This window comes from Numida meleagris, chromosome 5, assembly GCF_002078875.1.
Source record: "Numida meleagris isolate 19003 breed g44 Domestic line chromosome 5, NumMel1.0, whole genome shotgun sequence".
NCBI lineage: Eukaryota > Metazoa > Chordata > Aves > Galliformes > Numididae > Numida > Numida meleagris.
The window spans coordinates 26,275,597-26,288,661 of NC_034413.1; the positions used below are offsets into that span (position 1 = coordinate 26,275,597).

Consider the following 13,065-nt stretch of genomic DNA (forward strand, 5'->3'; position numbering starts at 1 on the left):
ATTACAAAGAGTTTTACCTCCCTCAGAGAGAAATCTATTTTAAGGAGGTAGGGAACAGAAGCGGTGTGACACAAAGAACAAGAACAAGCAGTGAGAACCTTAACTGTCACATTCTTCTTGCCCATAGGGTAGAAGAGGTGAAATAAAAGTCACAGACATTTTCCTCTTTGGGAAACACCCAATAGCAACTCATTAGCAGAAAAACAAAATCTGAGCAAGAAATACAGCCACTAGAAGAAACAAAGATTCCAGCTGACCTGCATGTATTTTGAAGTCTTTGACTGGCACTGAACTAGCCACATTGCCAATGTGAGTAAGCAGGTCTTCTGAAATGCCAGTTGGAGGACAGGACATGCTCTTGGGTTCTCCATCCATGTTAAAGAATCCTGGAAGTAAAGATCTAGTGAGGTGCTCAGGGACTGATAAAGAGAATTCTACACTTTATATAATTTATTCATAAACTCACAACGGTTAATGGACATTCTAAGTAACAGCCTAAACCTGTTCTTCACCTTTCAAAGGGAGACAACCATATTCCCATTTGCTGCACGACAACAACATTTATCTTGACGGCACAAGACGACCTGCTTTATTTCTACTTTCGCTTCCTGTGAATGAGGTCCAACTGTGTGGGCAGAGGTAGACAATAAAATGCCTATGGCACTTAAATCCCTCCAAAAAAAGAGCATGAGACATATTTCTTCTTCCCAAAGGAACAAGAAAAATAGTATAAGAAAAACACTTTCCTAGTGAACTGAAAAGAGGGGTTTTTAAAAGTCACATCTTACTTTCCGCATTTCTTTTTAAGAAAGCACCCCCTTTCAAGTTGACCCGGCAGAATGTTTTTATTTACTGTTAACATGGGAAAACCAAAGGTTTATTTAAAAGAAATACTGGCTGATAAAACATTCAAGAATTCCAGACTTAGGAATCAAAACAAAAACACAATCATATTAACACTACGATATATGAAAGGACAGTCCTTACCAGGCCAAGGTGAATCAAGCCAGTGTTTAATGTGTAGAATCTTATTATCCTTAGATCTAGTATATGCTTCTTCACATATTCTATCATACTTTGCAATTTCTTCCTGTAGAACAAGAACATTCTTTTTAAAACATTCTTGTATCTTACAGATGACGCCTACCCTTCAGTTATTTACCTCCAGAACAAAATTTAGTTAACATTACGGAAACAATTTCATTTTATCTAGGACCAAATTGTCTTCTAGAAAAATGCTTATCCACATAATTCTGAATAAATTATTTAGTTTACTGGACAGATGTTACAGAGGAGAGGACCAAGAGACCAAGTGGCAAGCAGTACTCTTATAAGACAGAACTGAAGAACCAAATATAATTTGCAGTTGTATTTCTAAGATCAGCATTATCCAGCACTTACTTCAGGCTACAGATACTACTAAAGACTAGAAAAGAACCTCCTAGAAAACTAGTCTGATTCTAGCTAAGAATCTGCGAGTCACAGCCATCAATGGCAACAGATACAGAACTGTATTTTGAGGAAGAATAAACAGCTCTACAATACCTGCATTTCAGTTCAAAACCACATCCAAGTTATTGAACTAGCTCATCTTGAAAGTATCAACAACAATGTGGACCTTAGTCTGTACAGCAAAATATCCAATCACGATCCTGAACTCAGTCAAAGCCCATGCCAGCACTGGTCCACTCTTAGAGCTACTAAAGAGACCTAGTTCTGCATAGACTGCAATTATTCTTAAGAATAACAGAATGCTTTTTAGTTTATCTTCAATACTGTGTTGCCACAGCTTCTCAGAAGATCCTTTGTTTCATCTGCACTCTACACACTCACTTTCGAAAAAGATTAAGGTGAAGACCTAACTAGCTTAATATGGGCACCAGACCCTACATTTCTTCCTTCTGGAACATTTCAAGTGATCTCTGTCTGAACTTAGCTATCTGAATTACTGCAAGGAAATAAAAAGCTTACATTGTTTTTTTTCTTTACTGCAGAATACAACTGCCACTTCAAGAAGGTGATGAACATGAAGCTATGGTTATACCTATGAGTATTCCAACACCATCTTACTGCTGGTTCTGAAGATGAAAAATTCCCGTATCTCCAACATTTCCAGAAGATTATGATGCATATCACTACATTCTACAAATCTCAGAATTGATTCTTTTTCTCTTTTATTCTCCTATTACACGCATTAATTATTTCACAGTACTTTCTGTTCCTTTGTTATAGGAATACATATGTACATTTATGTGGAGTTTGTTCCTCATTGGATCATAATGCAGGGGTTAAAGTAACAAAAATGACTAAAGTAGTACTCTTTGACAATGAGCTTTAAAATGTACTACTTTACATGAAAATGCAAACTGAATTGGATCAGAAAGTTTTAAAGGGTGAAGATTCAATCACAGTAATGAAAGAAAGGTTTGTATGCAGACAGCATGCAATGACAACTGTGTCTTCCCGCTGACAGTTCTGTAAGTTCCTTTTAACACTATTGATATACTGCACCTCAAACTCCTGCAGTGTTACAGTCCCATCTGCAATCAGTTTGTCAGCATACTTCTTCAGCACTGGCACCTGCTTATGAATCTGCTTGTACATTAGAGGCTGGGTGAACATTGGTTCATCCATTTCATTGTGCCCTCTCCTGCGGTAACAAACCTACAAAGGGAAAGATTGTTTCCATCAGTGAAGAAAGATGTAGAATGAAATTCTTCAATTTCATAGTTTTACAGAGATTTAGAAGCCTTCTGGTATAAAAAAAAGTTTATCGATTATAGCAGGTTGTTTTCTGTTGTTAAAAAGAAGAGACTAGAAGTCACTCAAATCAAACTATGTTTCTTGAATGGGTCTTTTAAGCCACCGAAAACTTAAAAGAATTATACATACTATACAGAATGAAAAGTTATGAAAACCAAGACTTACTAAGTCAACAACCACATCTTTGTTGAATGTATTTCGCCATTCTGCAGCTACACTGCAAACATACATCACTGCTTCAGGGTCATCAGCATTCACATGAAAAATGGGAGCATTGACCACACGAGCAACATCAGTAGGATATGGAGATGAACGCGCCATACGCGGGTCTGTGGTGAAGCCAATCTAAAAAAATCCAGGAACTTCCATTACCATGATGCAGGTATCTCCCTCTACTTTGCTTTGAATGCTTCAGGTTTTCATTTGACAATCACTTACGCAGCAGGGGTCTTAGCTTTTCATTTTGGCTAGCAATATGAGCTTTTTTCCCTTTGCTCCCTTAAGAACTAAACAAAGCAAACATAATCCAGTTGTTATAAACTGAATGAAATAAATGTAGGTGATAAAGCGTTATCCAGTCAGAGTTACTAGACACTATGATTGTTTTCAAGAACATCCTAGTCATTCTAATGAACAGAAGAAACAGTACAACAAGCTAATAAGGAATAAAAATAAATAAATAAATACACTAGCAAAAAAATAATAGTACACAAATTGATTAGAAAATGCTCTATTTATTACCTGGTTGTTGACAACAACATGAATAGTTCCATTTGTGGTGTAAGATGGAAGGTCACTAAGATGAAATGTCTCATAAACCACACCTTGTCCTGCAAAGGCAGCATCCCCATGTAACAATATGGACATAACCTAAGATGGAGGATTACACACATAAAACCACACACATATTAGAAAGTAAAACTCCAATTCTCAGCAGGATCTCTCTACCCTATGTTTCTGCAGTGCTTATGAAACAGAATCATCTTTTTATAATAAGATGTATCAGCATCCTGCATTGCATTTTTACAATAAACCATACATTTGTCAACATTCTGCTGTCTTTGTTCAGTTCTCAAATGAAATAGTTTTAAGACTGCTTTCTGAAGTAAGCCTTAAGGTACTAGGTTGAAAACTTTATCTAGTTCAATAGGCTACCACCTATCCCTTCTGGGAAAGGGGCAGAGAGGAAGACTGCAATACAAAATTGTTAGCAAATTATTTTTATTAAAAATACTTCAGAGCCTACTAGCAAGAGTTACTATAACATTAAACAACCTTTACCTTTTTCCCTGCAGTATCCCCTCGATAAAATTGTTCAGCCTTTGTCTTCCCCTGCACAACAGGATCGACTGCTTCCAAGTGAGAAGGGTTAGCCATCAGGGATAGAGTGATTTTCTTGTTTGTTGCTCTGTTAATCCTCTCATGGTACATTCCCAGATGATATTTCACATCTCCAGATCCCTAACATGCGAGATGAAGTCACTGCTCAGGAATGTTATACATACACACTGCATCTGACTATGTCTAAAAATTCTGCTTCATTCTGAGAAATGGATCTAGCTAATTTTACATCAGTATGTGCTACCATTTTATGGACTGAACACAACCCCCATTCTCCTGTGCTGCATGGTGGGAGTGGGGAAGGCCAAACAGGATAGATCAACTGAAGAGTGTCTTTAGCTTGCCTTTATTCCTCACTGCTCAAGTCTGTTGGTACTTGGCAATAAATTACATTGATCTCCCTATGATGAGTCTGTTTTGCTTGTGATGGTGATTGGTGAGTAATCTCCCTGCCCTTATCTCAACCCACGAGCTTTTGCTTCATCAGATTTTCCCCTCATGTTCTGTTGAGCAGGGAAGTCAGAGAGTGGCCATGGAACTTAGCTAGCCATTAGTGTGAAACCACCACAAATATCTGTAAAGTATTGATTCTCATTTCATACACACAAGGGCCGCTCCTGAAGTAACACCTCCTATTTTATTATATTGGCCATGATGTCAGAGGTGGATATTGGTTGTACGGCAGTAGAGGTTGAACCTTCCACTGATATCCATTCAATTTTGCTGCTGCATGACAAATGGCAGCAGAGGAGCAATCTGACAAAACAGCATCTGACGTGGAAGCGCATTAGAAGCAAAGGTGTGGAATTTAATTTCTCCATGTGGAAAAAATTGTGTCCATTGACATCTACTGATGCTTGCTGAACATTTATAGACACCAAATGGTGGATGTCAGCTCAGTACAGCAGTGGATGGTGCATTTCAGTAGTGGTGACAGTGGGTCACTTCTGCTGGTGTAGATTTTTATGATCACAGCATGCAGGTTTCTGTTCACAGCTGGTGAAAACACATAGCTAATTATGGTGACTACACTTAAAAGTAGTGTTTTGGAGTTGAGAATTTGTTCTATCAAATTATTATTGTGCTCTTTGTATCTGTTGTAGTTTCCACGGAAATAAATACAAGGCACTACTTTCAGTGTGACAAAGAATCCTGCATGTAACAATGTCAGTTAAATCATCTGGAACTGACACATCTCCAATCATTATTTAGGCTCTATAACTAAGACAACTTCTGCACGTTACAGGCACAGGATAGTCTTCAAATTTACTAAGAAATTCTATCAAAAGATAGTCCTCAAACAAGAGAACAAGACAATGCATTTCAGCAGCTGATAATGTTCTTATGACAACTATTACGAAAAGTGTCTAAAAACTACCCTGAATGTTTATTTCTCTATGTATATCTATTGAAGAAGCACCTTACCTCATCAGCTGCTTCAAGTTTGGGATCAAACTGACAGAAGATCTGTTCCAGCTCTTTTCGGATGACATTAGCCAATACATTCAGCCTACCTCTAAGAAGATTCCAAACAAAGTTATGTCTCAAAAATGGCAACTGAACAGAGTTAGCAGCATAAAACTTTTAAAACTGTAAGACACCTCTGCCAGAAATTTGCAATTCAGAAGTTCACTTTAAACTACTGAGCTTGAAACCCTTCATTCTATCCCACTCCAGTGCATTCCCAATGTTTTTAACATCTACTTATACAACTATAAGCAATGAATTCTGCAGTTATCTAGCAGTTTAAACATGATATTAATCATCAATTTACAGACCGCAAAAGTATGTCTGTCTTGCCCAGCTTTCTCAATTCTAGACTCAATGGGATAAATATCACAGCTTGCTTTTAGCTTCAAAGTTCACCTGTGAAGGCTGCAGCTCTCACTGACATGTTTTTTACATTTCAGCATTGCCATTGGTCACTATAACAATCTCTTGCTTCCATAGCTTCTCTAACATCAACTTTTTAAATAAAATTCTACAACTCAAAGCCTGCCTTAAGGCAAAATCATTCATTGGGGGGCTTCCGTTGACATTACCTATGAGGCATCCCCATTATAACATATTCAATTCCCATTTCACTGGATTTATCAATGATGGTCTTAAGTGCAGGAATCATTACTTCACATCCTTCCAAACCAAATCTCTTCTCGGAAGACCACTTGCGAGCAAGGAAGTCTTCAAATCTTCACCAAAGAAAAAACAAAAACAACAAGAAACAGTATTTGCATTATGAAAATGTAGCAAATACTTACTGTTAAAATCTTTCAGCCAAAAAAAATTACATTACCTTGTTTTAAAACATCTGTGAGTACATGCTTATAGGCCTCCATTGATCAGTCACACTTTGGGAAAAGGGGCAGAGAGAGGAAGACATCAGACAAAATTAAGTCTTCTTCCTTCTCCACCTGAGAAATATTTGCTCTGACTTTTAAACAATTCAGATAGGCAGAAGAGTCCCCATCTTGGTCAAAATTCAAGTTACACGCTGCACTTTCCCATGTATAACCCTTCCTAGCAAAGACGACTTCTCTATAGATTGAAGAAGACATAGAGAATCTGTATTTTCTGGAGATAACAATGAAATGCTCTAAGAAAACTGCAGCAGAAAGCATGCCTATTTCAACAGTAGAGCTCCACAAACTGTCTGATGTAATGGCTGGTAATGTGCCAAGAGCAAAGACACCGGAATTTCTGCCTCAGCTGCATCTAGTGAAAGATGTCGATCCTTGACAATTCTACACTTTTTCATTCTTTAATGCATTTGGACCAGAGGCAGTGCAAGTGGTTAAAAAGTACCTTTTAACAAATACCGAAAAGGTCATATGTTGTCAAGCCTGGAGATAAAAAATGCAAAGAGAACACATCTTCATGAAAATAACTGTATAAAATCATCTTTGCAATGTCTGGGCTTATAACACTGCCATAATCCATTAAGACATGGCTTATTCCTCACTTAGAATGCTGACATCTACATCTTTAGAAGGAAATTGAGAAGAGAAATGAAAAGACTCCCCTTAGCTAAACATTGAGTACCTCAGCTAAAACATGCTGCCATAATTCTGAGGAAGTCAGCAGAGTCTAAGAGAACTAAAAGCAGGGTCCTATGTGAACACCAAGCCTTACAGAGCAAATCAAAAAGCTTGTTGTATACGGTCTTCCTTCTCTTCGTAGTTGCAAGCCAGTACTGAGAAATTAGAAAGTTTGTCACTTAAGTCAAGATGTCAATAAGTGTGTCGAACTACAATATTTCAGTCACTTCTTGCAACTCCCCCCATATGCCGCTGTGAGTTCACAAGGGCAGGCAAGCTGCTGCTGCTACGCATATCTGGTGCTCAGCAAGAAGCAAGTCTTATGCAAGACAGCTGCTGACAGAAGGGGAAATATGGAAAGACCTGACCCTGCACAGGTATAAGAAGATGCTCAGACTACACAATCATTGTCTAACACTGATATGTTGACTAATGCACACAGAAGCCCAAAGATGTAGTCATTGTTTTACGGGAGGAAGATCTTTTGTTCAATAAGCTACACATAAACATCAAAAAGAATGAGAAATCCTACTTTAAAATACAGTTTCAAGTACCTGAAGTATGTACTTGGAAGTAAGAATTTTAATAACAGGATTCTTAAGCAAAATGATGTAGCTTTGCAAAGTCTCTTTACAAACTATTCTCAAGAGCACAATTAGTTGTTCACAAAACCAGATTTCTTTTTTTCTTGTTCATTTTCAGACAAAACAAGCGTGCTAGAGATAGCTGGATAGAAACCTAAGTATAAAATTTTTTCTTCCATCTACAGCAGGAAATTAATTTGGTAAAAGATGAACATTTGGCTCCTTCATGCCACTAGAAGCTGCAGATTTTTCCACAGCTTTGGCAGGCAGGAATAATAGCAAAAAATTTTAGTCTCCAGAGAAACAGAGATTATTTACACTGAGAACTTGATAAAGTGCAATATTCACTTGACCAGTAAGTGACTTTTTAATTTCTGTTTAACTTTTAACTGGACAAACAACCTTGTTATAATATTGGCAAAGAAAATGCCTGGCAAACTATATTCCAAGACTTCCAATGGACACTTCATTTTTAAGTCTTTGAACAGAAAAGCTTAATAAAAAAAACTTGCCTTTAAATATTGCTAACTCTTGTGTTTATCAAGGGATATGCAAACTGTTTCAGAACATAACAACTAGCATAAATCTCATGCCTGAGAAGAGAATCTAATTCAGACTCTGGAAATACAGAATTTCTATACAAATAGTCACAATAGGAGTGATCAATGAGCTGTTTCCAGACATGCTTTCATATACTGCAGAGAACAAAATTCTTGCTGCCAGGTCATGCAACAGCACAGCACATTTCAGTGTACCTCAAAAGGAAATGGGCAAAAACTGGACTTGAAATAACATTATGCCTTTCAAATCCAGTCCCATCTTGACACAGTTTTCCAAAGAGACTGTTAGCATTCCAGTGAGTCAAACAAAGCTCATGTCAACATTCCATTCATCTAAAAATTCTCTTTGAGTTGACAGTTACTATGATTTCTTTTGATTATGAGCTACCAGAAAGATATACGGCAGAACATCAGCACCCAAAGTGTTATCATAGAATCCTTAGAGTTGGAAGAGACCTTGTTATGACACCTATTTTTTGAAACAGGCTACGAATCTTTTAACACGGGTAACACTAGTCTGATGAACCATTTTTTTCCCTGGTATTTCTCCAAAAGCTAATGCAAATATTGCCAGATTTGCCACTAAAGTCTGTGTCAGTGTTGAAATCACAACTTCCCATTTAAGAAAACATTAAAATTCACTACACAGACCTTGATAAACCTCACGGTACATGCTTTCCCTTGATAATGTAGCCAGGTTAACTACATCCACTCACATTCCAGATTTCATTTAGACTCTTCACTTCTACCTCAGTTTACTGAGCCCACCAGCTTCCCATGTCAGTGCACACTCAGCAGTCTCAGAGAAGTTTCCCAGCCCCACCCCAGCGTACCTCATTGAGCGCACCAGCCGTGCCAACAAAGTCCTTTTTTCCTCATTTGTAAACTTCATAACACCCGGTGTCTCAAACTTCTGCCGGATCCATTGGCATTGTTCCACATCATTGATGAACATAAACTCCAAGCCTATGTGTTGGCAGTAGGTATTCTAGGATGTAAAAACAACAACACAGGAGGCTTTAGGAATTAATGGGACATGAAAAAACAAGTCAAACTTTAAAATTATACTTTGTTACCCTTCTGAAAGCTATCTTGTCTTATCCCCTCTCCCCCTACATCCTCCCCACACTAATCCTATATGCAAATAAATCATTTTAGCGAATCCAGTTTTTGTGTCAGTAAATTGAAAGCTTTCTCTACCAAGTAACATTTAATAGTTTTAAATTGGAAGATTTTCATTTGGTAATACTTTCAAAGTAGGCCAACATATCTGCCTTAAACTTACTGGCATATTTCACCTAACTCAAGACTCCTCTTCTGAACCTATATAGTCCTTTCTTATATGCAAAAGCAAAGATCCCAAATAATTTATCAAAATTCATCCTGACTTTTTTAAATGTCACCAAAAGTCAAGTAATAAAGACAGTGAAAAAACAGCTATGAAGCCTCGTGCAAGTTATCTGATAGCTATCAAGGATGGAAATCCAAAAACAAATCCAAGCAGCTGAGAGCAGAGAAAGAAATGAAAAGTAAAAACCACACAGACACTTCAAAAGTAATAGTGTCTTGTTGTATTTATTTTCTTCTTCTTACCTCAACATGAGTATTTTACCAGAAAACAAACTGTGTTCAAAGTACAGTCCATAGAAATAAGATATTGTGAATTTGAACACATAGCATGTGCTCTCTACTGCCTCTAAAAAGTAATTCAATTTTGTTTCAATGGAAAAAAAATAATAACTCAAAGCTCTGTTCAGAGGACGGAAACTGGAGGGTTTTTTCTCTTTAACACAAATCAGTTTCTCGAGGCTTTTAGATTTTGCTATTGATTTTCTCCATTTATTTGTACATTATAATTTTAAGGATTCTTTTTTGCAAATTACTGCAGAGACATGCTGGAAGTACAAAAAAAGTAAAAGCAAATACTGAGCTCCAAAGCAAACATGGTAGATACTGTGTCTGTGCACTAGATAAACTGCTGTAACAGTGGGTCAGATGCTCAAGCAAACGTATTCTCTTACAATTCAGCATAGAGTTCCTATATGCTCTGTATTTATTTTTTATTTATTTATTCTGCTTACTCATAATTCAGTTCTGTATTTCACCCTTTAAACCACACCCTCACCCCTAGCCCTATCTACTGCAACAGATTTCATTATCATGCAACAGAAATCACTAAAATTTCAGTATAAAATCCTGAAAAAAGCACAATCAGGAACACTCAGTGCTTACTAGCTTAGTAGTTTACAAATTCATTACTAGTTCTACTTACTGTTTGTAGTTCCCCCTAGTTACATTTATTTAAATTATTTATTAGCTTTGATGACTTCACGTGGCATAGCTGTATTATTTGTCAGAGAATGAAACTCAAAGAAGAGGACTGGGGATGAAAGCAACAATCATCGCCATCTACAAATTACAGCTGGGCTTTCATCAATTTGGCACCCAATCCCCCTATTTTTTACTCAGGTGAAAGTCTCACTAAAGATAGGACACCAAGATAAATCCCTGCACATCCTGAGTATTATTTGCAAGTGTTTCTATCTGTGATAGCAAATAAACATAAGTTGTAAAGGTTCTATTGTTTCAATCAACACAAGTTCTTTTTTGCAAAACTATGGCCTGAATCAGTATTCTACATATTCCTTTCTTATATTTGTCCTTCACCTACATATTTTGGATGAAACTAATGGAGATACCATCTCTAAAAGCAGTACAAGAGTCATTTTTTCTGTCATTTGAATTCTATGGATGCTGTATAAATAAATGACAAATAAGTTCTCTGTGACTTACCACTGGAAGAAGTTCATTTCTGCAGGGATGAAAACAAGTCACAAATCAAAGATGTCATACTGACCTCCAGCCGTTTGATGATCTCTCGTAAAGAAAGACTGTTCTCATTTCCTCCTATGAAGGTGGTTGTAGGTAGTTGAAAGACTTTGTCCAAATCTGATTCATGCAAGCCGTAAAACCCTAAAACATGTGCATTATCAATTTGCAAAGCAAGGTGTAAGGCAAAAAGGAAACTAGAATTGTTTTTCAAACAACCACAAACTGAAGTTTAAAAAAGAAATATTGAGAAAGATTAAGAATTGAAAATGTGAATATTTTGAAGGCATTCCTTATTATAATGCACTTTACTCTGTATTTTAAAGAAATGTGTTCATAAAATAGTTGTTGTTTGATTTGGAGTTACAAATCATTCTTTCTTAAACGCTCTTTAAATTTTATCATTTTAACATTGCCATTGACTCAGTGACGCTCCGTACTATATTTTGTACTTCATTGTTAAGTGAAATGACAAATTGTAATGATTAGGATCTCTTCCTTGTGGGAAAAAAAAAAAAAAGAAAACAAAACCAAACAAAAAAGAACCAGCTATCACAGACAGAACCAGTTGGTTGGATGCCTACCCTACCAGATTGATTTATACAATATCAATAATTAAAATAACAGACCACATTCAATGCAACTCTGCCCAAACACTCCAGTAGAATTGTCAAGGTATTTCTTCCCCTGTCTTTTCATGGAGAACTTAGTTTCAAACAGCACCGAAATAACCTGTACAGCTCTATTTCCAAAGCAGCTTATAAAGCAGACCATCCCACTACAATAAGGTGTTGCTCAAGTGTATCATCTCGTCTTGATTGAGAGCTATACAAACCTGTGGTTGAGAATATGTTTTAAGAAAATATTTAACTATTATGCAGTTTCGAAAGCCAAAATACAGAACAGACAAGACTGACATCAATGCAAGTTAAAGACTCTGTGAGACAATGTTTAATCTTGACTTGTTAATGAAAAAATACATATAATCTTAAAACTTTTACTTATATTCCAGATAAGTTGCAGGCATCCACTTTGACACTGATCTGAAAGCCAACACACAACTTCTAAGTCCTCACATAATAGTGCTGTGTTCTCTGTTAATTTTTTTTAACACAAAAGAAAAAAAAATGGCAATTTAAAGATTAAATAACTACAGAAGTTAGCATTTAGAGCTGGAATCAAGCCAAAGGACTGTGCTGCAACACTTTTACTAAACAGCACTTTCAGTAAGTTAATATAATATATTGTAAAATTTAATTTTGCTTTTTTGTAACATGAAAAAAGGTGGGGGGAGGGAGGTGAGCAGCTTCATTTGCAACAGAGTAGTGCTACCATTCTATACTCTTTGCTGTCTGCCAGACTTCACAGGCTCTTCATATTCTTATACAAGAAAACAGACCATGTACAGGCACACACAGAACACCCATGCTTTGTACTGCAGCACTGCATATTTACAGAAGCATCACTTCATATTTAAGGAGCCATAATCTTAGTGAAATTGAAGAGTTCCTCAGAGCAATTCTAGAACTTGAATGTGCAGTAGGTACACCTGTAACTAGCTGCATTTTAAAAGCAACTCCCAGGAGAAACTTCCTCCCAGAATGTTGTGACAAAGAAAATGCACTGGAAAATAAAACACTAGAACAGTTTCTGTACAGTCAGAAGCTGTTCTTATGTTCTCTACCTGAAACATTCATGGATTTTTGTGGCAGACAACATTTAAGATAATTCCTAACCTAGTCATGGAAATTTCAGCTCAGTTACTAAACTCTCAGACACATCCTTCCCATCTCATTCAGAGTTCTAGCATATTTTTCCTGTGCTCAAAGAGCCTGCAGCATGATCTCTTCTGTCCAATCACTACACTAAACTATATGTAAAATTTAAAGAAATCTGTATTGACATTCCAACAGTCATTTATATCTGAACAAATTATCATTAGTTACTACATAG

The 13,065-nt window shown here is 36.7% G+C and overlaps 1 protein-coding gene across 5 annotated transcripts in view; it reads right to left on the minus strand.

The window, feature by feature from the left end:
- The window catches only part of OGDHL (oxoglutarate dehydrogenase-like), a 53,701-nt gene that overhangs the window by 24,609 nt on the left and 16,027 nt on the right, over positions 1-13,065 (minus strand). For 4 of the 5 annotated variants that reach the window (XM_021399912.1, XM_021399913.1, XM_021399910.1 and 1 more), the window contains exons 5-14: positions 11,141-11,256; positions 9,117-9,271; positions 6,147-6,293; positions 5,530-5,620; positions 4,045-4,224; positions 3,505-3,633; positions 2,929-3,108; positions 2,512-2,664; positions 988-1,090; positions 258-386 (exon numbers count right to left, since the gene is read on the minus strand). In XM_021399912.1, the coding sequence (XP_021255587.1) occupies positions 258-386; positions 988-1,090; positions 2,512-2,664; positions 2,929-3,108; positions 3,505-3,633; positions 4,045-4,224; positions 5,530-5,620; positions 6,147-6,293; positions 9,117-9,271; positions 11,141-11,256 (1,383 nt within the window). The remainder of the gene's footprint in view (positions 1-257; positions 387-987; positions 1,091-2,511; positions 2,665-2,928; positions 3,109-3,504; positions 3,634-4,044; positions 4,225-5,529; positions 5,621-6,146; positions 6,294-9,116; positions 9,272-11,140; positions 11,257-13,065) is intronic. The other variant, XM_021399914.1, reaches the window with a different exon arrangement.